General features: G+C 46.8%; 1 protein-coding gene across 4 annotated transcripts in view; it reads left to right on the top strand.

Moving 5' to 3' along the window:
* The window catches only part of FANCD2 (FA complementation group D2), a 319,297-nt gene that overhangs the window by 85,184 nt on the left and 207,226 nt on the right, over positions 1 to 26,887 (top strand). For all 4 annotated transcript variants that reach the window (XR_004537318.1, XM_033925761.1, XM_033925762.1 and 1 more), the window contains exons 12-14: positions 3,416 to 3,524; positions 4,056 to 4,091; positions 12,844 to 12,990. Coding sequence is in view for 3 of the 4 variants with exons in the window: in XM_033925761.1 (XP_033781652.1) it covers positions 3,416 to 3,524; positions 4,056 to 4,091; positions 12,844 to 12,990 (292 nt within the window). In the remaining variant the exon portion in view is untranslated. The remainder of the gene's footprint in view (positions 1 to 3,415; positions 3,525 to 4,055; positions 4,092 to 12,843; positions 12,991 to 26,887) is intronic.

Genomic DNA, 26,887 nt, shown 5'->3' with positions numbered 1-26,887 from the left:
AATGAACTTTTGAGTGTAGTGAAAACCCTGAAGGTTGGGGGCAGGTTCTGCCCAACATCTTAGTGGAGGGATTGAGGGTTATTTTGCTCCTTGCCTTGACAAGGAGCCGATTTGGCAAGTCCACCAACCTTCTGCTCCCAAAGACTGGAGAGGAGAGAAGATCTGCAGTGTTGCAATGTGATAGTTTTTCTTGACTAAAGACTACTTGAGCCTAAATTGTCATCTGTTCTATTGTGGCCACTATGTGATAGAACTTACCTGGGACATAAGTTGAACACTTGGAGAATTAACTAGACCAGGCTGGTGAATGCAATATTATTTTGTTTTCATTATTGTTGCCATTACTTTTGGGACTGTTGCTTTTCCTGCATTTTTGTTTTTGCCCTATTTGGATGAACAATAAACAGTATTTCTTTCTTTTGATACTTACCTGAATTGTGTCATTCTGACTTTTGTACACAAAGTGAAATATCCACAACAGGGACTTCCTCCTATTTGGGGAAGCACGCCAGGCAGTATTGTAGGCGTGTGCCAGTCACCGCTAGGCCCAAGCCGGTCACGCTACAGTATCTATAATAATAAGAACATAAGCCGTGCCTCCGCCGGGTCAGACCATAGGTCCATCCTGCCCAGCAGTCCGCTCCCGCGGCGGCCCAAACAGGTCACGACCTGTCTGAATCACCAGAAGGGGCCCCCTTGCCACCTTGGTTTCCCATTGAGTCCTATCTTCCCATCGAAGTCCTAACCCTCCGGTCTTGCACATGCACGACCTGGTTGGGTTTCTATACTTATTACCAGGTTAGCTTTCTATACTTGTATTACATCCCAGCACCTCTCTCAGTATCCCACGATCCCTTTATCCCTCAGGAATCCGTCCAATCCCTGTTTGAATCCCTGTACCGTACTCTGCCTGATCACTTCCTCCGGTAGCGCATTCCAGGTGTCCACGACCCTTTGGGTGAAAAAAAACTTCCTTGCATTTGTTTTGAATCTATCTCCCTTCAGTTTCTCCGAATGCCCCCTCGTACCTGTTGTCCCCTTCAGCCTGAAGAATCTGTCCCTATCCACCCTCTCTATGCCCCTCATGATCCTGAAGGTCTCTATCATATCTCCCCTGAGCCTCCTTTTTTCCAGAGAGAAGAGCCCCAGCCTATCCAACCTCTCGGCGTATGGGCAGTGTTCCAGCCCTCTTACCAGTTTCGTTGCTCTCCTTTGGACTCTCAAGTACTGCCATGTCCTTCTTGAGGTACGGCGACCAATATTGAACGCAGTATTCCAGATGTGGACGCACCATCGCTCGATACAATGGCATGATGACTTCCCGCGTCCTGGTTGTTATGCCCCTCTTTATGATGCCCAGCATCCTGTTGGCTTTTTTCGAGGCTGCTGCGCACTGTGCAGATGGCTTCAGTGATGCATCCACCAGCACACCCAAGTCTCTCTCTAGACTGCTGTCTCCCAGCAATGCCCCCCCCAATTTGTAGTTGAACAACGGGTTCTTTTTCCCTATATGCATGACCTTACATTTTTCCACGTTAAAGCGCATTTGCCATTTGTTTGCCCAGTCTTCCAGCTTGTCCAGGTCCCTTTGCAGGTCCTCACACTCCTTCCTGGATCTAACTCTGCCGCACAGTTTGGTATCGTCTGCAAATTTTATAACCTCGCACTTTGCCTCCTTTTCCAGGTCATTGATAAATATGTTGAAGAGTAACGGCCCCAGCATCGATCCCTGTGGCACACCGCTCGTGACTCCCCGCCAGTCAGAATATTGTCCCTTTACTCCGACCCTCTGCAGTCTACCCGACAACCAGTGCTTGATCCATCTGTGCACATCCCCTCCCACCCCGTGGTTCCACAGCTTCCTAAGCAGCCTTTCATGTGGCACCTTGTCGAAAGCCTTTTGAAAAACGCTAAGTGCGCATGCGCACTCGTGCCGCGTGTTCCCTGATCTCTGATCTGTCGAGGTGTGGCGGCACGAGTGCGCATGCGCTAGATGGGGGAGTGAGGAGTCGGTACTTAGTGGAAGGAGAGCAGGCCCGGGAGAGCGAAGGAATCCTCAGTGACACTGAGCCCAAATTCACATTTCTGCTGCCGTGGCAACTTCAAAATTAAAAAAGAGGCAATCGCGAGCTTTTCCCGCCCCTCTCCAGCTTCGGGAAGGGATCGGGACTTTGGAGAACCGCATAGTCTGCTGCCCACCCCTTCCCCGACCTTCCTGACGTCTTCCTATTTACCAGTACATCTCCAGTCACGTACTGAGGACCTCACAGTCAGTCTTCCCGACTGCAGCAAGCCGCCGATCGCCTCCAGAAGCCTGCTCTGCTCCTCCAACAGCGGAAGGCCCCAAGCCTGAGTCGGCGAACGAGCTGGTCCTTTGCCAGCTGCTGCCACTCATGCTGAGGAGCGCGGTGTACAGGCGCTGAATGGCTGCGGCTGCTCCTAGGCTTCTCCTCCCACACAGGTCTCTCCCCTCTCCGCCAAAGACGCTCCAAGCACAGTGCGGCGCTGTGTGGGAAACCGAGTTCTACACTCGACACCGACCAAACTCCCACCGGACCAGTCGCGCAAAGCTGCGGCGGCCTTCCTCCCCAGGTTCCATACAAAGCAGGCTGAGCAGCACAACATTCAATAGGATTAGTGATATGAAAAGATGAGCAGACAAGAACAGAGACTGAGAAAAAGAGAAGGCATAAAGGAGTAGACAATTGCAGTTAGCTTCAAAATTAAAGGCAGAGATGACAATAGAAAACTTGAGAAAAAGCAGTTATTAAATAACTGAGCACTTTAAAGTAGCTCCCTACTCCTGGACAGGGGGAGCAGGAAGAGGTGCTGATGGACAGGGGGGGAAAGGAAGGGAGGCCTACTGCTGGACAGGGGGACCAGGAAGAGGTGCTGATGGACAGGGGGAGGTAAAACAAAGGGAGAAGGGCTGCTGCTGGATAAGGGGAGCAGTGAAGGGGTGGTGGTGGACACAGGGGAGGTAAAAGGAAGGGAGAATGGACAGGGGGAGCACGCAAGGGGTGGTGGTGGACAGCCAAAAGAAAGAAAGACAGAAATACAGAAAGCGGCTAAGGAGACAGAGAGAGAAAGAAATAAAGACAGACACACACACACATATTCTAGCACCCGTTAATGTAACGGGCTATAAAGCTAGTACAGTATATATAAATTTGAATCCAGTCCCAACATCCCTTAATCTAAAAAATTGTTGGATAATGCAGATCTTCTTGCAACCTCTAATAATCAAAAATAGAGCAATTACAAAAAATATTTTGCAGTTTTTGCACTGGGTAGAATAAAATGAATTTGAGGGTTAATAAATTGGTTAGAATTCTTCAAATGGAGGGAGAGGTTGGTTTGGGTTGATGTGTGGCTGATGTTGGAGGCATTTATTTTCTCATCTGATCCTTTGCAGTTCTTCTCTTAACCGAAGCAGCACAGTCCAGGACTGCATAACTCTACTCTTAGATGTGATTAAGTCGGCAGTCAGATTTCAGAAGACTGTTTCTGAAGCCTGGATTAAGGTAAGAGTGACAGAGTTATCAGATGGTGATTTTTTTTTAACTTTTGTAAACATTCTCCACAGGTATGATACTCTGATTTTGACTGAATAACAGTTTTACTCCACAGAAAGCTCTTTCTGAAAACTGCCTGATATCAGTGTGCTTCAATTTCAGTAGTCTTACCATGCTCCACAGAATGGTGTTATTTTTTTGGGGGGGGTTTGGGGGGTTAATGGAGACAGCTGAGGGAAAATAAGAGTTCTATTGAAATTCTCAATGAAGTGGAATGGATAAACACAAATCAATTGTTGACTCTTTTCGACAAGCACAAAGACTAGGAGATACTCGAGTTGCATATTTAATTCTTGTTTTGCTCTATTGTTTTCTTACCCTGAGAATGATAAGCACTCCATTAACCTAAATTATATATTAAAGTCTGTAACAAATTATTATCTGTGTAGGACTGGCAGATTTTGCTCTGTCTCTTTTTCCCCTTTGCATCATATGAATTGGCTTTTGACGCTAAGCTCTTCTTTACTCATTTCCTCTCAGGCAATAGAAAACATTGAGTCTGCTGCAGAACACAAGGTAACTAAAGTAAATGTTTATTTTAAGTAAAACTGTACATGGTAATGGGATTCATGATTTCTTTATTGATAGTTTGTGTGAATGAAGAATTGACTTTACGGATTCAAATTTGATTGATTCTGGGCCTTACTTTTGCAGAAGCTAACCTACTATATAAGAACATAAGAATTGACGCTGCTGAGTCAGATCAGTGGTCCATTGTGCTCACGTGGCGGCCCTCTGGTCAAAGACCAGCACCCTAACTGAGACTAGCCCTACCAGCGCCCGTTCTTGTTCAATAGGAACTTGTCTAACTATATAGGCAGTGTTTCATCCGTTGATAGTCCAGATATCGAAAATTGCTTACATAGCACTCTGTGGAACCTCACAGAGATGAGATTTGTCCTTTCTTAGGGGAAGATGCTCAAATGTTTGTGGTAAAATCTGACGGGCTGCTGTCATTGCTACTATTTTAATGATATAAAAAAGGCGAGTCATTCTTTAAAAAAGCATGCATGCAAATGAGATTGGTGGAGAGTCACGGAGGGTTACTAAATTTGCATGTGTCGATCGTTAATGATAGCGATCGGCACATGCACAGAATAAATGCACAAATAATAAAAATAAATTGAAAAGATTGGCGGGAGGGATGGCCACTCCCTCCCGCCGCTACACTGAAGCAACCCAACCCCTGACACTCTCCCCCCGGCAGCAGGAGAGATGCCTACTCCTGCCAAACAACCCCCCCCCCGACACCTCCTGGCAGCGGGGGAGGGATGCCCCGACGATCTCCCCCCCCCCCCGTGCCTCCGATGATTCTCTGCCCCCTTACCTTGCTTACGAAGGCCAGCCAGAGGGATGCCTTCTACCTTTGGCCAGCAGGCCCACCTTTTCAAAATGGTGGCCTTTCCCTCCCCAGTGCATCCTGTGATGCACAAGGGAGGGGCCTAAGGCTCTGGCCCAGGTTGCTTAAGGCCCCTCCATGGGGGGGGGGGTCTTAAACATCTGGGTAAATCACAGCCTTAGCCCCTCCCCATACCTGGGGGATAGAACCTGTGTCTGCATCCCTGACTGATGGATCTCAAGGGCACCGCCTAATATACCAAACGGAATCTCACTAAAACTCATATGCCACTGCAAATATAACTTCAATTACTACCACATTCTCAGACAACAACGATGCACCCACCTGTAAAAAAATGCTCTTTTACCTCTATGTTATGCTATATCTATACTGGAAAATGCTGCAATTTAAACCACCCTCTGTCCATTAAGTCTGTATTTTTAAGTCTGTATGTTATGCCTATACTGTAAATGCTGTAATCTAAACCCCCTTATGTCTGCCAAGTGTGTATTTCTCACAAAGGTTTGTCCTACTTATATTATGAGCAGGGCTGTGGAGTCGGTAGATAAATCCTTCGACTCCCCCTCCTCAGTTTCTGGTACCCAAAATTGTCTCTGACTCCACAGCCCTGATTATGAGTGTACTCTTGTAACCCATTCTTGGCTTCTTTTGGGAGGATGGGCTAAATAAATGATATAATAATAATAATAAAAAATGATTGGCCCAGATGCCTAAGGCCCTTCCCATAGGATGTGCCTTGAGCACTGGGTAGGGGCAGACCCACCATTTTGAAGAGGTGGGCATGCTGGCTGAAGGTAGGAGTCATCCCTCTGGCCAGCCTTCACAAACAAGGGAAGGGGAGGGTGGGGGTTTGTCGGGGGTACAACAGCGATGGCAGGAAGGAGTGGGCATCTCACCCACTGCAGGGGGGTGTTGGAGGGGGTTGCTTAACATCAGCGGCAGGAGGGATTGGGCCTCCCTATCACTGCCAGGGGTAGGGGGGGCTGCTTGACGGCGGCAGCGTTTTCTGGCAGGTCTGAGCTGTCAAGCCCTACTTTCCAGGCAATGTCTGAACCAATCAGTGCTCAGACACTGACCAGAAAGTAAGGCTAGGACAGCTCAGACCTGCTGGAAAATTTTGGTAGGAAACGTAGAACAGCGAGGTTAGGGAATCACTCGGCGATAATTTCATTTCAATATTAATGATGGCATTGTAATACATTTGCATGGCAGTGTCAGAGACTGCTAGGAAGCTTAGAAAAGACCACGGTAAGCCATTTCGATAATCCGCCACTAAAATACATGAACTCTAAACCGGCTGGAATTGCTAAAAAGCTAGATGCTATGCCACCACTCTCCAACTCTGCAGGTTGTATCTCCTTCAGAGCATGCATCCTCTTTGAGGTCACCCACCCCCTATTGAGCCAAGGGTACTGGTGCAGCTCTTAAAAGAGCAACTTAATGAGCTCTCCTTCCCTATTCATATTTGTCTTCTGTGGTCTTGCTTCCGGCACTTCGCTGTGAACACTGAACTAAATATTTGTTAAGCAATTCAGCCTTTTCTTTATCAGCTTCTACATATTTCTCCCCTTCACCTTTGAGTCTCACAATGCCACTTTTGCACTTCTTCCTATCGCTAATATATCTAAAAAATGTCGTCTCCCCGTTTTACCATGTCAGCTATTTTTTCTTCTATTTGCATCTTTGCTTTCCTGACTACAAGACCAGCCTCTCTTAACTTTTCCAGTTATTTTTGCTTTTCTTCTTTCTGCCATCTTTTGTAGTTTATGAAAGCTAATCTCTTATTCCTTACCTTCTCAGCTACTATTTTTGCGAACCAAAGAGGCCTTCTTTTCCTCTTGCTTTTACTTACTTGCCTCACAAAAAGGTTTGTCGCCCTTACAGTCGCTCCTTTCAGTTTTGCCCACTGCATTTCCACTCTTTCCAGACGTTCCCATCCAGACAATTCCTTCACATAATCCCCAATCCGAACAAAGTTAGTTTTTAAAAAGTCTAGAACAGGGGTGCCCAAATGGTCAATTGCAAAGGCAATGCGAGTTAATCGCGTTGCCTTTGAGATGTTGTTCTTCCTGCCTCCCTGAGCCAGGTGTGTACAAGCACCGGACCCACAAGCCTTCACTTCTGACGTCAATTCTGATGTCGGAGAGGAAGTTCTGGGCCAGCCAATCGCTGCCTGGCTGGCTTGGAAACTTCCACTCTGATGTCAGAATTGATGTCGGGGGGGGGGGGGGGGGAGGCTTGTGGGCCTAGTGCTTGTATGCACCATGCCTGGCTCGGGAAGCAGAGAGAAATCGGTGTGGTGGCTTGGGGGGACGGGACAGGGAGAGAGAAATAATCAGGGAAGTGGAGAAATTGGCGCGATGGCTTGGGGGGGACAGGGGAAGAGAGAAAGAAACACAGGCAGGCAGGGGAAGAGAGAAAGACAGAAATAAAAAGGGGAGCAGGGGGAGAGAGACAGAAAAGGGGAGGAGGCAGAAAGAAAGAGAGGCAGAAATAAATAAATATTGGATTTACAGAAGAAGGAAGTGCAACCAGAGACTCATGAAATCACCAGACAAAAAGGTAGGAAAAATGATTTTATTTTTAATTTAGCGACAGTGGTTTTTAGCATCGGGAGCTGCGAGAGGCATTCAGCACAGCTCCGTATGCTAAAAACAGCAATCGCAGTTTAGTAAAAGGGAGGGGGTATATTTGTCTATTTTTGTATAGTTGTTACTGAGGTGACATTGCTTTGACCTCTGAAAAAAACCCCAAATACAAATGATAATTAACATTATCTCTGCGTACAGTGCGCTTTGTGTTTTTAAAAATTTTATTGTTGGTAGATCATTTTGACTTGGTCATTTTAAAAGTAGCTCGCAAGCCAAAAAAGTGTGGGCATCCCTGGTCTAGAACCTTTGCTTTTGAATGAGCCCTCTCTATAACCGTACCATGCAGTGATCACTGGATGCCAGATAATCACCCACTGTAACATCAGAAACACTGTCCTCTCTTGTAAGCACTAAGTCCAGATGACCCCTTCCCGCATGGGTTCCATTACCAACTACTGGAACAATTCTCCTTGTAGAGAATCCAGGATCTCCCTACTTCTAGAAGATCCTGCAATAGGGATACTCCAATCAACATCCGGCATGTTAAAATCACCTATTAGTAAAACTTCCACTTTTTTAGATATATTCTGAATGTTTGCTATTAAATCTCTATCTACTTCTTCCGTCTGTGAAGGAGGCCTGTATATCACATCAATGTAAATATATTCACAATTCCCTCTTTACAGATTGATCCACTGTGCCTCTTCCTTGCCCTGCAGATCTTGCAATTGTGTGGCTTTAATATGATCTTTAAGATATAAAGTTACTCCCCCTCCTTTTTTTCCTACCCTGTCTTTCCTGAACAGGTTATAGTATAAAATCTGTTTTACTACTTGGGATCTAGCTAGGTACTTGGGACCTGGGTTTGGCCACTGTTGGAAACAGGATACTGGGCTTATATTCTTATAGTCCATCGCATAGCATCTGACCCAAGGAGAGTGATCCTCGTGGCCCTTGATTGGCCCATGTGTCGTTGGTATGCGGATCTAGTATGCCTATAAACGGATGAATGTCTCTGGTTCCAGGTGTTTCTGGACTTGCTCACACAGGGGCCGATTGCTCTTGAAGATCTGGGTCATTTCAGTATTATGGCATGGCTCTTGAACACGTGACTCTGTGTTCATTACCTCTGTGAATACCACTGTGAGGGGGTAAGGAGTCCTCTCTCACAAGGGCTGCATGACTACCATCTGGCAGCAGCGGGAGCTAGCTCAAGAGCAAGTGGACTCCAGGTCCTAGAAGGCACTGAGCCTCTGCAGCTCAGTCCTGAGGCACATTGGGAGAGTGATGCAATCCTGCTGAAGCAGAGTGGCGGAGCCCAGCCAGAAAGAAAGGTAAATACCCTAGCAGGGAGTTAATTTGAGAGATTCCAAAGTGAGAGGTCCCAGAGATGAAACCTTTCCTAGCTGTGGGCTAGAAGGGAAGGGAAAGTGTTTGAGAGTGCCAAGGTGATTGCTGAAACCTTTCAGAATGGCTGCAGTCAGTTCTCACGAGTTCTGTGCGAACTGACACAGTCATTCTGAAAGCGGGGCAGGCCCAGGCAGCAGCGCAGACAGCACGCTCCTGCCGGCCCATACACCACTGGACCACCACACTTAAGGGGCACTTAAAAAGGTACTGAGGGGCGGAGTGTTTTAAAAGGAAGGGCGGGTGGTGTTTTAAAAAGGTACCGGGGGGGGGGGGGTGTCATCTTCGCTCCATAAGACGCATCCCCTTTTCCACCTCCTTTTTGGGGGTGGAAAAAGTGCGTCTTATGGACAGAAAAATACGGTAATGCTCTAAGAATTAAGCAATTATGTCGCCTTCCCTGAGCTTGTGAGTAATAAGTTTTGTTGCACCTTTTAAAGTGTTTTGTGGGAATGTTTGGGTGAATGTGTACAGAGTTCCAGGAAAATCCAGACTGGGCTCTTACAACCACTGTACTGAAGGCCAAGAAACCATCCACTCTTGGCATATGCCAAGGCATGGGGTATTTTTCAGCGCTAGTGCAATAAGGAGAATGTGGAGCCCACAAAGTCCCAGTATTGTCGGTACTGGCCTTCCTTCATTAGGGCCTGGGCAAAGGATTAGCTATTATGGCCCTTAAGGTGCAGATGGTAGGCCTGGCTTGCTTTAGAGGCCAAGAGAAACGGGTCTCCCTGACTTCTCACCCAGACATTATTAGATTCTTCAATGGAGTCCTAAGGCTCAGACCGCCGATCTGAGATCCCTTCCCTTCCTAAAATCTCAACATTGTGTTAGAGGTTCTTTGGAGGAAGCTTGTCTAATGGATCTTACTATCAAAGTAGTGTTGCTAGTTGCAATTACCTCAACCAGAAGAGTTTCAGAATTGCAAGCTTTGTTGTTCAGGAAGTCAAGCTACCAGCCTTTCAACATATGAGTTCTAAGAAGAAAGACAAGGATTTAAAGCTGCTGGATGTCCACAGAGTTCTCTTGCGCTACCTGGAAGTGACTGAGTTTCGTCTATCAGACCATTCTTTATCCTAATCAAAGAGTCAATCTGAGGCAGACCAGTCTCCAAATCACTGTGAAATGGTGATCTCCTCCACCTACATTGTCTGTGGGAAACAGCAACCAGTGTCGTTGAAAGCACATTCAACCAGAGGAGTAGTCTCCTCTTGTGTGGAGGAGATATGTAGATCTACGACATGGTCTTCCCTACACACTTTCACTAAATTCTATAGAGTGAATGTGGCAGTGCATGAGGATTCTACTTTTGGATCCTCAGTACTGAAAGCAAGCTTCTCTTTCACCCAGGACTTCGGGGACTGCTTAGGTATGTCCCTAAGATTCAGCATACCATTCCTATTTCACTGGAAAAAGAAATTAGGTTCTTACCTTGATAATGCTTTCCAGTAGATAGGAATGGTATGCTGTATCTGACCCTTCCTCACCTGATAATTTCTGATGTGCCTGTTTCTGCCTTGTGCTTCATGGTCCTCACCATAGCTAAGACTTCTCTGCCAGTTGGACTGTGGTTTCAGAATCAGTTTGTAAATAGAATCTCAAGAGATAGTTGAGCTCCTCTAATATTCAAACTGCTGCTTTTATTCGATGTATTTTACATTACATTACATTAGTGATTTCTATTCTGCTTGTACCTTGCGGTTCAAAGCGGATTACATTGGAAGACATTTCCAGGAGGTTGTATTACATTGGAAAATTGCTGGTACAGGTTACATATTGAGGATTCAGATTACATTACATTGGAAAATATTTCAGGTTACATTACATTGAAAAATGTCCGGCTTCATTATATTGGTAGATAACTAGTTTCAGGTAGGAGATATTAGGTTTCAGGTTGATTAATTGGGTTTCCAGTTACTTTTTGGGACGTTGAAGATATGGTACCAGAGGAGTGGGCTATACATGGGAAAATATAGAGGGGATAGGAAGAGGGGGAGATTAAGTTGATTGAATATACTTTCTGAATAGAAGTGTTTTGATTTTTTTCAGAATGCTTTGAGGTCAGATGTTGTTAACAGTTTGGAGATGGAGGGTTCAAATTTTGCTGCTTGCGTTGCTAGGAGGTTATCATATAGTTTTTTGTGATGAGTGCCTTTGAGTGGTGGGTAAGAGAATGGGGTCTGAGTTCTCCTTGTTCTGGGTGGAAGGTTATGATTTAGGCAATTGTTTAGATAGGAACATAAGAACATAAGAAATGCCATCTCCGGATCAGACCTTCGGTCCATCAAGTCCGGCGATCCGCACACGCGGAGGCCCTGCCAGGTGTACACCTGTCGTAATTTATAGTCCACCATATCCTTACATGCCTCTCTTAAGGAGATATGCATCTAGTTTGCTCTTGAAGCCTAGGACGGTCGATTCCGCAATAATCTCATCTGGGAGGGCATTCCAGGTGTCAACCACTCTCTGAGTGAAGCAGAACTTCCTGACATTAGTCCTGAACCTGTCCCCCCTTAGCTTCATTTCATGTCCTCTAGTCCGTGTCAAATTGGACAATGTAAATAATCTTCTCTGCTCTATTTTGTCGATTCCTTTCAGTATTTTGAAGGTCTCGATCATATCCCCACGCATTCTCCTTTTCTCAAGGGAGAACAATCCTAGTGTTATAAGTCTGTCCTCGTATTCCAGTTTCTCCATACCCTTCACCAGTTTTGTTGCTCGTCTCTGCACCCTCTCCAGCAGTTTTATATCCTTCTTTAGGTAGGGAGACCAATGTTGGACGCAGTATTCCAAGTGTGGTCTGACCATTGCCCTATAAAGCGGCATTATAACTTTCTCCGATCTACTCGAGATTCCTTTCTTTATCATTCCCAACATTCTATTTGCCTTCTTTGCCGCTGCCGCGCATTGTGCCGACGGCTTCAGGTTCCTATCTATCAGTACACCCAGGTCCTTTTCTTGTTCACTCTTCCCCAGAGTTGCACCTGACATTGTATACTCGTATTCCTTATTCTTATTGCCTAAATGCATTACCTTGCATTTCTCCACATTGAACTTCATCTGCCATTTCTCCGCCCATGTTTCTAACCGAGACAAGTCGCTCTGGAGTTTCTCTCTATCCTCCTGCGATCTGATCGCCCGGCATAGTTTTGTATCGTCTATACAGTCTACTTTGAAGAGTAGACTGTATAGTTTGAATTGAATTCTAGCTCGAATTGGTAGCCAGTGTTGAGTCTAGGTAGGCATTGGTGATGTGGTCAAATTTTCCGAGAGAATAGATTAGTCTGAGACCTGTGTTCTGAACGGTCTTTAGTTGTTTGATTATGTTTGTGGGACATGGTAGATAGAGGATATTGCAGTAGTCTACAAGTCCTAGTACAAGGGATTGTACTATGATCCTATATTGTTCTTTGTCAAAGAATTTTCTTATTTTTCTTAGGTAGCGCATTGTGAAAAATGCTTTTTGGGTAGTTTTGTTGATTTGATTTTACTGTTCAATGGTAATGTTTGTTCATGACCGTTGACATTTCCTTTATTGACAGTTAAAATGTTATATGAGCAGATCAGAACTTTGGTTTTGGGGAGTTCCCTGTGTCCCTTCTTCTGCTGTCTTTTACTCTAAAGGTCTTGCAAGATTTGGAACAAACTGAAAGGGGCAGCAGAATCCTGGGAGGATGAGGAGTTTCAAAAGCTGTGATTGACATCTTTCTGCAGTATGCTTGCGAGAAAGGACAGAGTACCCTAAGGTTCAGCATACCATTCCTATCTACTGGAAAAGATGATCACAAGGTAAGAACCTAATCTCTTTATTTCAGCATTACTCCTAATGCACACAGTATTCCTGTAGCACTTACAGATTCAGCCTGAACTGTGAGTAAAACTAACTACTATTTTTCTTGTTCTATAAAAGGTTATAGACTTCATCGTTCTGTTGATACTTTATACCACAAACGTCAATAACAGCAAGAAGCAGGTAGAGAGGGTATTACGGAACAAGATCCGGATGGGGTATGTCAAGGACCAGCTGCTGCAGAATGCATTCAGAACTTATTCCCTGGTAAGTGATGCAGGGGGTCAAGGCATTTGCTCGGTGTTAACTCGCCCTTCTCTTTGCTTTTTTATCTTGCTGTTTCTCATAACACATAACAATTCTAGAGAAAACTGGATTCTCTAAAGACACGGTTCACTTGGTGATGGGTAATGTTTAGCGATGATGTTATGGAACACATTTTTTTCCAGACCTTTCCCATGAAAATTTTAAAATCCCTTTGAGCACTGAAGTAACTTATGCTGCTTTCTTCAGTTCGTCCCCTGGTACTTACGTTGCCCATCACCAAGTAAATCATCACTGCTCCATGCAGTTATTTAAAAAAAATTTTTTTTTAATCACCTGCTTCTGCTATTGGGCAGGATCTACCTTAGTGTGTTAACTCCTTCAGAGTTCAGAGAGACTGAGTTTCAAGGGTCACTTTAGATATAAGTGCAGCATTTTATGCTATCAACCATGAACTGTTGTTGAAACTGTTGCAATTACTTGTACTTTCTGATTTAGTGTTATCGTTTATTTTCGGATCAGCACTGACCCGTCTCCCCCCTGACCCTCCGCCTGGCCTGCCATGAGACCTGGTGGTCCAGCAGTGGCCGGAACAGGAGGGATCCTTCCCACCTCCTGTCTCAGCCCGATTCTAATTATTTTTAACTCCCTCCCGTCTCCCCTGCGTACCTTAAATAACCCTGGTGGTCCAATCAGCTAGCGGCTCTGCAGGGGCAGGAGCAAAGGAAGGTTGCTACTGCCGTGATTCACCACTGGACCAACAAGGATATTTAAAGTACACAGGGGAGGTGGAAGGAAGATAAAAATAATTAGACCTGGGCTGGGACAGGAGGCGGGAAGTATCCTTCCTGTCCCAGCCACCGCTGGACCATCAGGTCTCACAGTATGCCCAGTAGAGGCCTGCAAGGCATCAAGAGGAAGGGAGGAAAGGGTACAGAACCAGGGAGGGAGGGGGACTAGGTGCAGAGACTGACAGAGGGAGGGAGGGAGCGAGTGAGGGGGCTATATGCAGAGCCTAGCAGGGCAAGGCATTGCATTTGAATATTAAACCCTCTCCCTCCCCCGGTTTATATTCGAGTCAACCTTTTTTTCCTCCCCTTTTGGGGGAAAAAGGTTACCTCTGTTTATATTCGAGTTTAAGGTAAATTGGTTTACATAATTTCTTCAGGGCCAAAAGTTTCAGGTTAGAATTGGCATACTCAAATCTCTACTCAAAAGTGCTCCCACCTCCAATCCCTCCCTTCACTTTTCCCAAGATAATGGCAGAATTCTTGTAAGCCACAAAAGAATCCACTCTAAAACTCACAATCTAAATTCATACAAATATTATGTCAATGTGATCAAATAGATCAATACCAATACATAATGAATATATTCATTGATCTATTTGATCACATTGACATAACATTTGTATGAATTTAGATTGTGAGTTTTAGAGTGGATTCTTTTGTAGATTATATTTCTTTATGTTTGAATCTCTCAGTGTTTTTGGTTGCTTTTAGAATTCTTGTAAGAACATAAGAATAGCCTTACTGGGTCAGACCCATCGAGCCCAGTAGACTGTTCTCACGGTGGCCAATCAAGGTCACTAGTACCTGGCCAAAACCCAATGAGTGCAATATCTAGGGTTAAAGGATATTCTTTAGCACTCTCCAGACCAGTAGAGGTTAACTTTACGAATGGGTATATATCTAATCATGACCAGCAGGTGGAGACTGAAAACAAAACGTTGGGACAGTATATCCTAGCCCCTCCTCTCTATTTCCCTCAGTCTTCTTTCAGTCTCCAGCAGGTGTTGAGTGATCTGTACCCATCTCCCTTGGTAGGGCTGTTGGAATTTGTTTAGGGGGTTTATTGTCCCTGTTTTTAGCCGGACGGAGCTTGGGCGGACTCTGTTTGGGGGTTCGTCCGACCTCGGGGGTGTTAAACCCGGCGGGTCACGAGCGGGGTCCCTCCCCCCACTTCCTCCACCTCCCCACATTTTTTTAGAGGAGCCTCAGCAGTAAGCCTTGCCCCCTAAGTCAAGCAAGGCATATTGCTTCGAGAGCCTGTGGAGTCTGTTCTGTAAAAAAAAAAAAAAAAAAAATCCTGAGGTAGTGCTGGTCTGAAGGGTTGTTTCCCTTTAAGAAAACTGTATTTTACTGTATTTTTTCATGTAACCAGCACTTTTTTATAGCTAGGTCGCGTATGGAGCAATTGTGCCCTTCTCCGGGGGAGTAGGACACAATTTTAGTCCAGCCGCGAGGCACTCGCGGCCGGCCTGAACTCGGCGGTTTGGGTCGGTGAGGTGGTGGAGCTCCGTCGGCAGCGGCTGCAGGCGCCCAGAGCTCTCCGCCGATGGTGCCTCGCGAGTCGGCTTGGAGCAGTGGGGAAGCCCGGTCTTCCACAACCGCCCACGGAGGGATTCCCCGAAGGATTCCCTCTCAGCTGATTTTTTGACAGCTGATGCCGGCTTGCCTGCTTTAGCGGCTGAGACTATTCAGGTTTCTCAGCCGCTTCAGGCTATGGAGGGAGCTTTTTTGGCGGGAAAACCGCCATCTTCTCTGTCTGGCCCCTCCATTTTGTCTTCCACCTCAGGTGACCTTCCCCCTGTTTTGACTATGCAGGGGCAAGGTTCTGCTGGGTCCCCTGCTGTGGCAGGGAGTCCCTTGGGACCCTCGGGGGGTTTTTCTCCTGACTTTTTCTTTTCTTTATGCAGAGCCTATTTTCAGGCGGCTGGGGGTCCCGGTTGCGCCCAGGGGGTTTCGGGGGGTGGGTTTTCCTCCGCGCTCCCTGCGGCTTTGCCTCTTTCGTCTGGCGTGACGTCCCCTCCGCCGCCTCCCTTGTCCAAGCGTCCGCGGGTGTCGTGGGACGAGAATTTGTGGTCGGAGGAACGGGTCGGTCTGGAGGAGGACCTGGACCCTTCTGAGGAGTTCCAGGACTCTCTGGAGGGGACGGAAGCTGGCGGCGGGTTGTCGGATTTCCCGTTCTCCAGTGACGAGGCGTCCGTGGTGCGCCTTTTTCAGAAAGATGAGCTGCCTGACCTTATTCAGCAGGTTTCTTCGGTTTTGCGTTTTGAGGACGCGCCGCCGGAGACTCCGCGTGTGGGGGACCCCCTGTTACGGGGGATCCGTTCCGTTTCCCGCTCTTTTCCTATGCATCAGGATATTCGGGATATTATTCTGGAGCAGTGGAAAACGCTGGAGACGCCGTTTCGGCTGGCGCGCAGCATGGCTCGCCTGTATCCCATTCCGGAAGGGGATCGGGCTACGTTAGCTTCGCCAGTCGTGGATGCGGTGGTCTCGGCAATTTCCAAGCGGCATACCGTGCCTGTTGAGGGCGGTTCTGCCTTGCGGGACTCTGAGGAGCGCAAATTGGAGAGCATCCTTAAGCAAAATTTTCAGGTCTCTGCCTTTGGGGTCCAGGCGGCTATTTGTGGGGGACTGGTCGCTCGCGCCGTGTTTCGGTGGGCGGAGCGGGTCTTGGATCGAGAGTCTGACGACTGGTCTCTGGTGGATCAGGAGGTAGCGAAGATTGAGATGGCGGCCTCATTCCTCTCAGATGCTCTATATGACTTGGTGCGGATCTCGGCTAAGTCTATGGCTTTTGGCGTGGCCGCAAGGCGTGTGTTGTGGCTGCGTGCTTGGGCGGCGGATGCTGCGTCCAAAGCTAAGCTTACTAAATTTCCCTTTCGGGGGTCGTTTTTGTTTGGAGAGGACTTGGATAAGTTGATTCAGACTTTGTCGGACTCGAAAGTTCCCCGTCTGCCGGAGGACCGTGCCCATCCGGCGTCTCGGGGGGGTGCGGCCCGGGGGCGTTTGCGGGATTTTCGCAAGTATCGCCCTGGGCGTGGGGCTGCTTCTTTCCAGTCTCCGGGATTTTCCCGGGGTCGGTTCTTCCAGCGCATGCAGCCCTTTCGGGGGGCCCGTCGGGGGGCAGGGAATCCCTCCGCCGGTTCCCCCGCTTCCCGTCCTGCACAATGACGCCTTGCCGGCGCCCCCTTTGGTTCCGGTGGGGGCCCGGCTGCGCGAATTTTTCCCCAAATGGGCCGAGATCACGTCCGATCAGTGGGTCCTGGAGGTGGTGCGGGACGGTTATGCCCTGGAGTTCGCCCGCTCTCTGCCGGATTTTTTCCTCGCTTCTCCATGTCAGACTCCGGGGAAGACGCAGGCTTTTCGCCAGACCCTTCAGCGCTTGCTAGATCTCAGGGCAGTTGTTCCGGTGCCCCCTCCGGAGTGGGGCACGGGCAGGTACTCCATTTACTTTGTGGTGCCCAAGAAGGAGGGGACCTTTCGGCCCATCCTCAATTTGAAAGGGGTCAACAGGGCTCTCAAGATTCCCTCTTTCCGTATGGAAACTCTGCGGTCGGTCATTCTGGCGGTTCAGCCGGGGGAGTTTCTCACTTCTCTCGATCTGACGGAGGCCTACTTGCATGTTCCCATTCGGGCCTCTCATCAGCGTTTCCTGCGCTTTGCGATCTTGGGTCGGCACTTTCAGTTCTGTGCGCTTCCCTTTGGGCTGGCCACGGCTCCTCGGACGTTCACCAAGGTGATGGTGGTCGTCGCGGCAGCCTTGCGGTCGGAGGGCATCCTGGTACACCCCTACCTGGACGACTGGTTAATTCGGGCAAAGTCGTTGCAGGAAAGCTCCCGGGTTACTGCTCGGGTGGTGGAGTTTCTCTGGTCGCTGGGCTGGGTGGTCAACCTTTCCAAGAGTCGGTTGGTCCCGGCTCAGCGTCTGGAGTACCTAGGGGTGCTGTTCGACACCTCCTTGGGGAGGGTCTTCCTCCCAGAGGGCCGGGTGAGCAAATTGCAATCTCAGATTCGCCTGCTTTTGGCGTCCCGGTGTCCTCGGGCGCGAGATTTCCTCCAGGTCTTGGGGTCGATGGCGGCGTCCCTGGACGTGGTGAGGTGGGCGCGGGCCCACATGCGTCCTCTCCAGTATGCTCTGCTCCGGAGGTGGTCTCCCCAGAGGCACGGGATGGATGTTCCGGTCCCCCTGCGAGGCTTGGCGCGCTGCAGTCTGCGTTGGTGGCTCCAGACCCCTCACCTAGTTCAGGGGGTGGGTCTGGATCTCCCGCAGTGGACGGTGCTCCTGACGGATGCGAGTCTCCTGGGTTGGGGGGCTCAGTGTTTGGGTCACTCAGCTCAGGGCACCTGGTCCGCGGAGGAGGCCGCCTGGTCGATCAACGTGTTGGAGACCAGAGCGGTCCGTCTGGCGCTGTTGGTTTTCCACTCCCTGTTGCTGGGCAAGTCGGTCAGAGTGCTGTCGGACAATGCCACGGCGGTGGCTTAGGTCAATCGTCAGGGGGGCACCAAGAGCACTCAGGTGGCGCAGGAGGCGGCTCTGCTCATGGTTTGGGCGGAATCCCATCTGCTGGACCTCTCGGCCTCTCATATAGCCGGAGTAGAAAATGTTCAGGCAGACTTCCTCAGTCGTCACTTTCTAGATCCAGGAGAGTGGTGTCTCGGCGCCGAGGCGTTTCAGTTGATAGTGCAGGCTTGGGGGCAGCCCCTGATGGACCTGATGGCCACGGGTGGCAACGCCAAAGTGCCCCGCTTCTTCAGTCGTCGCAGGGACGGTCTGGCCGAGGGTCTGGATGCTCTGGTCCAGCAGTGGCCAACGGAGGGGCTGTTGTATGTGTTCCCTCCTTGGCCGCTGGTGGGCAGAGTGCTTCTTCGCATTGTTCACCATCCGGGTTTGGTGGTGCTGGTGGCGCCGGATTGGCCTCGCCGTCCATGGTATGCGGATCTGGTGAGGCACCTGGTAGCGGATCCTCTTCCTCTGCCTCTCTCGGACGACCTTCTGATGCAGGGTCCCATTCCCATGTTCGACCCGTCTCCCTTCTGTCTTACGGCGTGGCTCTTGAAAGGGGTCGCCTTAGCAAGAAGGGATATTCAGACAAGGTGATCTCTACACTGTTGGGGTCCCGGAGGCTTTCTACCTCTCGGGCTTATGTGCGGGTTTGGCGTCTCTTTGAGGAATGGTGTCGGGCGCGGGGAGTGACCTCTTTTCGCGCTTATCTGCCTAACATTCTGGAGTTCTTGCAGGATGGCCTGGATAGAGGCCTGGCTTGGTCTTCTCTCCGGGTTCATATTGCGGCCCTGTCGGCCTTTCGAGGGTTGGTGTCAGGTCAGCGTTTATCGGCTCTTCCTGATGTGATTCGGTTTTTGCGGGCGGCCAAGTTGCTTAGGCCTCCCCTACGGCCCTCGGTTCCCTCTTGGGATCTTAATCTGGTTCTCTCTGTTTTGGTGCGTCCGCCTTTCGAGCCCTTGGACGACTGTTCTTTGAAGGACCTTACTTTGAAGGCGGTCTTTTTGGTGGCCATTACTTCTGCTAGGCGTGTTTCTGAGCTGCAGGCTTTCTCTTGTAGGGCTCCCTTCTTGGAGTTTTCTAGGGAGCGGGTCGTCTTGCGGCCTGTTCCTTCCTTTCTGCCGAAGGTTGTTTCTCCTTTTCATGTCAATCAATCGGTGGTTCTCCTGGTCTTGGGTGGTCGGGAGGGCTCTTCTGAGCAACGGCAGCTGCGCAAGTTGGATGTCGGTCGGGTCCTTCGCTCTTATGTGCAGCGGACCCAGGAATTCCGGAAGTCCGATCATCTCTTTGTCCTCCTGGCGGGTCCTCGTCGGGGAGCGGGCGCTTCTAAGGCTACTATTGCGCGCTGGATCAAGGAGACGATTGCTTCCGCTTATCTTCTGAAACAGCAGCCTGTTCCGGAGTTTCTCAAGGCTCATTCCACTCGGGGTCAGGCGGCTTCTTGGGCTGAGTCGTCGCTCGTGCCTCCAGTGGATATTTGTAAGGCTGCGGTTTGGTCCTCCTTGCATTCCTTTGTTCGTCATTATCGGGTTGATGTGCAGGCGCGTCGGGACGCGGTGTTCGGTGAGCGTGTACTGGTATCGGCCCTTCGGGGGTCCCGCCCGTGAGAGGGACTGCTTTGGTACGTCCCATTCGTAAAGTTAACCTCTACTGGTCTGGAGAGTGCTAAAGAAGGAGAAATTAGGTTCTTACCTGCTAATTTACTTTCTTTTAGCTTCTCCAGACCAGTAGAGGTCCCCACCCTGTCTGTTGTTGTTGTTGTTGGGGCTGTTGCGCGGGCAGTTTTTGGTTTTTGCTGCGGGTTCTAGTATTTTTCTAGGGCCGGGGAGAATTGAAGAACAGCGGCTGTGGCTCGGCTGGCTTAGCTGGCGAGCTGTGGGGACATTCTTCCTTCAGGAATTTCTCCTCTGCATTTTCCAACAGCATTTTGGGTATGTTATTTGTTACTCCTTTTGGAGTATTGTTTTTTCTCTCTGTTGTTTTCCAGTTCTTGGTTCTGCTTGGCTATTCGGCAGACTGAGGGAAATAGAGAGGAGGGGCTAGGATATACTGTCCCAACGTTTTGTTTTCAGTCTCCACCTGCTGGTCATGATTAGATATATACCCATTCGTAAAGTTAACCTCTACTGGTCTGGAGAAGCTAAAAGAAAGTAAATTAGCAGGTAAGAACCTAATTTCTCCTTTCATAAATCCGCTATAATTCCCTTAGTGCGCATGCACACTTCAAACCTGGTGGCTCCGTGCGTCCGTAACTCCATGACCGGCAAAGAAATTGTATTGTAAGAAGAAGAGAAGTTGGTAAAGCGTGCGGTGCATACGTTCGATTTGCTGTGAGTGGCAGTTTACTTTACTCAGCAGCAGTTATTCTGTGCCGGTTGCCAGTTGCCACTTGATTTAAAAAAAAAAAAAAAAAAGGTAGTTGGGAGAAGGGGCACAATAATTGATATCCCTCCTAACATCGTCAATATTCCCCCAACATCCCCCTGACATCTCCACACACACACAGAAGGACAGGGGGCCAAACAAATGGGACATTGACAGACTGACAGAAAAGGTGGCAGTGAAAGACACACACAGGAGGCCAGGGAGAGAGATTGAAAGAAAAAAAAAAAACAACAACAGACAGTGGACAAGGAGAGAGAGACACACACAAAAAAAAAGACATACAGCGGCCAAGGACACAGCAAAAAAAGACAGACAGACAAGGGCCAAGGGGACAGACAGCAAAAAAACACACAGACATGCAGTGACCAAGGAGAGAGACAGCAAAGAAAGAAACACAGACAGACAGAAAGCGGCCAAGGAAAGAGAGAGAGAGACATAGAGAGAAAGACAGACAGACAAAAAGCAGCCAAGGAGAGAGAGAGAAAGAAAGACAGACACACACATCTATTCTAGCACCTGTTAATGTAACGGGCTTAAAGACTAGTTACTGCATATTGTGTAAAATAGGTAAAAATATACCTTCAAACTGCCTTTTTATTTAATAATATTTCTTAGCTTTTTTATATCTTTTATATACACCCAGTTTCTAAACCCTCAAACAATAAACTAGAAGGATGGTATATCATACAATGTAAACAGTTTTCAGTGCATAGGACTTCACATAACATATGTTTTCCCAAGTCCACATTCTGTTCAATTTTCAAATAATCATTTATACCATTACCTCTTTCCCTTCCTTTATTTAATTATTTTTATTTCATTCTAACTTTAGTCCCCCTTCTCTAAAATCCTATTTTTTAAAAAAATTTTTGGTCAGCCCTGAAGCATTTGGAGGCCGTTTTCTGCCACCAATACGCTCCCGAAGTGGCCATCTTGGATTTTCCAGTTTTTTTCCTAAGTTCTTCAGCTTCTCCAAAGTAGTTTCAAATTTATTTAAAATTTGATTGGATCGCTTTTACAGAGTTTCAAAGCGATGTATATTTTAAAATTAATAGGGGAACAGACAACTTTAAATAGTATAATTACAAAGACATGACAATACACAAGAGGAAAAAAGGAAGAACTACAATTGTTATAGGAAAGTGGAGAAGGTTTTAACACAACGTAGGAATGTACATATGAGGAAGAGCTTCAATTGCTTTCCTAAGATAAAAATGCATCTTTAAACAGAAAGCTTTTTAGTTTACCTTTGAAGTTATTTAGATTTTTTTCATCCCTCAAATATGCTGGTAATGAGAAAATTGTTTGACGGGTATTGACGGTCCTCAAAGATGGTTCTTGGAAGGGTGTATGGAATGAGTACTTTTTCTAAAAATAGAGGGGCTTTAGAGATTTGGATTTTGAAGGTTAGTAGAGCTATTTTAAAGGTAATTCTGTGATTTATAGGCAACCAATGCACCTTTTTTAGTAAAGGTGTGACGTGATTGTATTTTCTAGTTTTAGTGATGATTTTAATTGAGGTATTTTAGATAATTTGATGTCTTCTTATTTTTTTTAATACAATTCCCTGGTATAAGGAGTTACAATAGTCGAGTTTTGCTTTCACTGGGGAGTGGATTAAAGTATTTAGAGAAGATGCGTCGAGAATGTTTGCTAAAGATCTGATCATCCGCAGTCTATGAAAGCTTCTTTTAACTACTGTACTGATTTGTTTATGGTAGTTAAGTTTTTGATCTAAGAAAACACCAAAGAATTTTGATATTATCAACCTTTTTTGGATAGGACTCTTGCATTTCAAGCAAGTAAGCAGCAGTCATGGTGGGGTAATTGTATTGGTGGAGCTATGTTGTCTTATGGTGCATTTCGAAAAGTAATCAAGTCAACATTGTTTGAAAAATTTATTACCTAAATGAGGACATTACTGTTAACAAAAATTTTACATTGAATATTTTAAGTAAATTGTTGTATTTTAACTAATTTTATTTTGCTGATTGTCCAGCCCTCTTCTGTGTAAACCACCTAGAAATTGTTTGATTATGGCGGTAAAGAAGAATAAAATTGTTATGTTACGTTATGTAACCTCTTGAAGAGGGACATCATTGAGTTTGATTGGTGAAAAGAGAGTATGTAAATCTTTCCATGGAAAAAATATAGTTTTTATTATGTTCAGAGAACATATTCTCATTTAATCATTGGCATATTTTGGTTAATTTCTGGCTGACATTTGATATTTCTTCAGCTGAATTATTTTGCCTCTAAACTGTCAGACATGGGGTCCTCAGACCCTGTTGGCCTTATTAAATGCATTATTTGTGCTGGATGGCTGGCTGAAGAGTGCCCTTTTGTCACGTGGCACGGGATGGAGGGGCAGGAGACTTAGTCTTCTAGAGCTGAAGAAATGCAAACAATCCTTTTACGGAGAAAGAAACATTTTCTAGAGCACCAAGACAGCACAACGGTCCTGCTCACCATAAGAATGTAGATGCTTCACAGCCTAAGAAAAGGCTAAGGGGGAAGGAGAGAGGCCTTTATCCCAGAGTTTATTAATTTCTTCTGGCAGGCTTATGTACAAGGCAGAACTCCATCTGTTAGGTCTGCTGGCCCCTTTAGATGCTCAGTACACTTTTTCCCTGAAAGCAAAGGCTATTCTGGAATGGTACAGTTTAGGGGATGAAGGACTTGTGTGCACAACAGAAGAACGGAACTTAGGTGTGATTGTATGTGATGATCTTAAGGTGTCAAAACAGGTTGAAAAGGTGATCGCGAAAGCTAGATGAATGCTAGGGTGCATAGGAAGAGGTATGGCCAGTAGGAAAAAGAAGGTATTGATGCCCCTGTATAAGACTATGATGAGACCTCATTTAGAATATTGTGTACAATTCTGGAGGCCACACCTTCAAAAAGATCTAGAAAGGATGGAGTCAGTCCAGAGGAAGGCTACTAAAATGGTGGGTGGTCTTCGCCATAAGGCATAAGGAGGACAGACTTGAAGATCTCAATCTGTATACTTTAGAGGAAAGGTGAGAGAAGGTAGAGATATGAGAGAGACGTTTAAATACCTATGTGATGTAAATGTGCATGAGTCGAGTCTCTTTCATTTGAAAGGAAGCTCTGGAATAGGAGGGCATAGGATGAAGTTAAGAGGTGATAGGCTCCGGAGTAATCTAAGGAAATACTTTTAACAGAAAGGGTGGTAGATATATGGAACAGTTTCCCGGAAGAGGTGGTGGAAACAGAGACTGTATCTGAATTTAAGAAAGCCTAGCGATCTCTTAGAGAGAGGAAGAGATAATGGTTACTCCGGATTTTGGAAGACTGGATGGGCCATTTGGCCTTTATCTGCCATCATGTTTCTATGATATCCCATCAGACAGGGACTCTGAGGACGAGAGATTACATTTAATCCCTTGATTGTCCGAAAGTAAGGCTTCCCTGATGGGAGAAGCAGCCTCTCATATGGAGGACCTGGAGGCGATATCAACCATAGACCAAGGAAAGGATCCCTCTCTTTGTGACTCTTTCTCTTGACCACAAACAGCCAGAGGCTAAAGCTGGGGGAACTTTTGTGGGTTACAGCGTTCTCTTCAGTACTCAACATGAGCTTTCAACCAGAAAGCCTTTCAAAGTTCCAGACTTAAATTTTTTGGTTACCAGAGGATTCAAGGTTCCAGTTCCTGCTCTGTAGTGCCAGCCAAAAATCCTCAATGACACCAACCCTCAAGCCATTCCACTGAAGATTGGAGGTTGGACTATGTGGTGGCCTAGGAACAAATAACGCCCTATATAGCTGGGTGCTGGAGATTATCAGGGAGGGTCACAATATAGAGTTTGCGTGCCCTCTTTCTGACTAGTTTGTGGATTTGACGGTGGGATGGCCAGAGAAGGCGGGAAAAGTCAAGGCAATGTTACGAAGGTTGCTAGATAATCAAGCTAAAGAACCAATTCCTTCAGAAGACTTGGGATTTGGCAGATACAAGAAAGGCTCAGTGGAATGGAAACCCATCCTGAATCTCAAACATGTCTTTGCTGCTCTGAGAGTTCCTCGGTTCCAAATGGCTCGGTCCATCATTACAGCTTTAGAGCCAGGAGAATTTCTGGCTGCCCTAGATTTGACGAAAATTTACCTTCACATTCCAATCATCCTGGAACACAGAAAGTTTCTGATATCCCATGTTTGGATAAATTGCACCTGCAGTAGTCAGTGGCATGGGCATTGAGCACTGCAGGTGCCATTTTTTCAAACTATCTCTCCCAATCCCTGAAGCAGCCTTTTGGCGAAATGCTATTTGGCAGGAAAAGAAGCTTGCATAGAGTCAGAGATAAGTTTTTGTAGTTTTGTTAATATAATGTTACATATCAGCATTTAAGAACGGTTTGAAATCAGCGTTTATATTTGGTTACCAGCACTTTGAGAAGCACTTTGAAATCACTTTAAAATGTCAGCACTTTAAGAAGCATTCAGCAATGCACTTTTGAATGTAATTTTGACTGCAGTAACAAATGCAGTTTTTTTAAAATTCAGCAGCTGTAACACAGGTGGATAGGAGGTTTTTTTGCCAGGGACGCTAACCAATCCTCTTAAGTTAAAAGAGGTTTTCCCCACAGGGGACTGAGGCTTTTCCTCCTTGAACAGTTGTTTCTGTTGATTCTAATGCACTGATCCAACTTATATTTTGAGTGATACCATCTCTAGCTGGTATAGGGTTTTAGTTTTGCTTATAGAACTTCCCTATTTACCCTTCTCCATTGAGAATATTGACCATTTATTCCTAATTCTGATCTGAGTGAGACAGAGGTTTCATATTTTTATTAACACTATATTTTCCTAGATCGTCCATGTTAGAACTTTAGTTCAAAGGCCTTCAAACCTGTCACTGTCATGGTTGAAATTAATTGGAGGATCATGGCTGTCTCTTCTTTTGGGGCTGGCAATGTGACTAAGGAGCATGTGGTATGTTTGCCTGCATTTAAGACCTATTTTTTGCTCCCTAATGACATTCCTCTTCTGCTGATAGTTGATTCACTCGACGCTGTGGAGACTGCTGATTATGTCAAGCCCTGCCTCTTTTTGGCTCCGATGGCAGGAACTTTGATCTGATCCCGACAGGGAGGCTGGTGCTCCAGCGGCACTGTTAAATTTCATTGACATTTGAATGGTGTCAGATCCATTGACTGGGGGAACTTTTTCCCGCTGCAGAATTGAATCTGTGATTTGTGCCCAACTTCTGACCCGAGCCTTGCTTGCGTCCAGCATACAGGCTTCCGTTTAGGTCCCATAAGAGGATGATCCAACCCTCTTTGCACTACCATTTTGGAATACAGGCAGTCCCTGAGTTACAGACCCCTGACTTAAGAACGCATTTACGGCTTCATTTGATTTCACTGAGCAATATTTCCAGTGACCTTTCTCCTGTAGCAGATACAGAAATGATGCATGGTCACATTAAGAACAGTGTGTGGTTGTGCATGCTGTAACTTAGAGGATAACTACCGTGTTTCCCCGATGATAAGGCAGGGCCATCAAATAAGACAGCCCCCCCCCTTTTTAGAAAAAAATGTAAAATAAGGCACCCCCCCCGCAAATAAGCCACCCACCGATACCTGCGCTTACCCGAATCGGGTGGGGTGACTCCGTGTGGTCCCTCCGTCTACCGTATTTGCCTCCATGGCTGCGTGCCACGCCTCGTCATGAAGTGAAGAGGAGGAAGTGACAGGACTGCAGCGCGCGCACGTGACTCCGCGCAAGGATACACAGGCAGCTTCCCTCATCCCTCCCTAACGGAGACTGCAGGAGTTTGTTCACGGCCAGAACATCCAATACAGGTAATAAAATTCTGTTTTTTTTCAACAATAACTGTGTACTGTAGTCTTCTTCATAGGTAAATAAGGCATCCCCCGAAAATAAGCCCTAGAGCATATTTTGGCCTTCCCAAAAAAATAAGACAGTGTCTTACCATCGGGGAAACACGGTAGGGACAGTTGGCCTTTTTGTCAGCTGGGAACAGAAGTAAGCAGCAAGAATCTTAAAATCTACTAGTTCTGAGTTTCATACAAATACGACTTAAGAACAGCTTTAAAAACGTAACTCGTTCCTGCCTTCTAGAAGAAGAGAAATTGAGATGGATGAGCAGTTAATATGGCACCGGTCCGGACAGGATATGAAACTGGAAGCTGACTAAGAATGTCTGGAATTTATTTGAATTTCTAACTTAATTTCGTATTA

This window comes from Geotrypetes seraphini, chromosome 17 (genome assembly GCF_902459505.1).
Source record: "Geotrypetes seraphini chromosome 17, aGeoSer1.1, whole genome shotgun sequence".
Taxonomy (NCBI): Eukaryota; Metazoa; Chordata; class Amphibia; order Gymnophiona; family Dermophiidae; genus Geotrypetes; species Geotrypetes seraphini.
The sequence above is the reverse complement of the archived record's forward strand: the minus strand, read 5'-3'. Positions and strand labels throughout refer to the sequence as shown.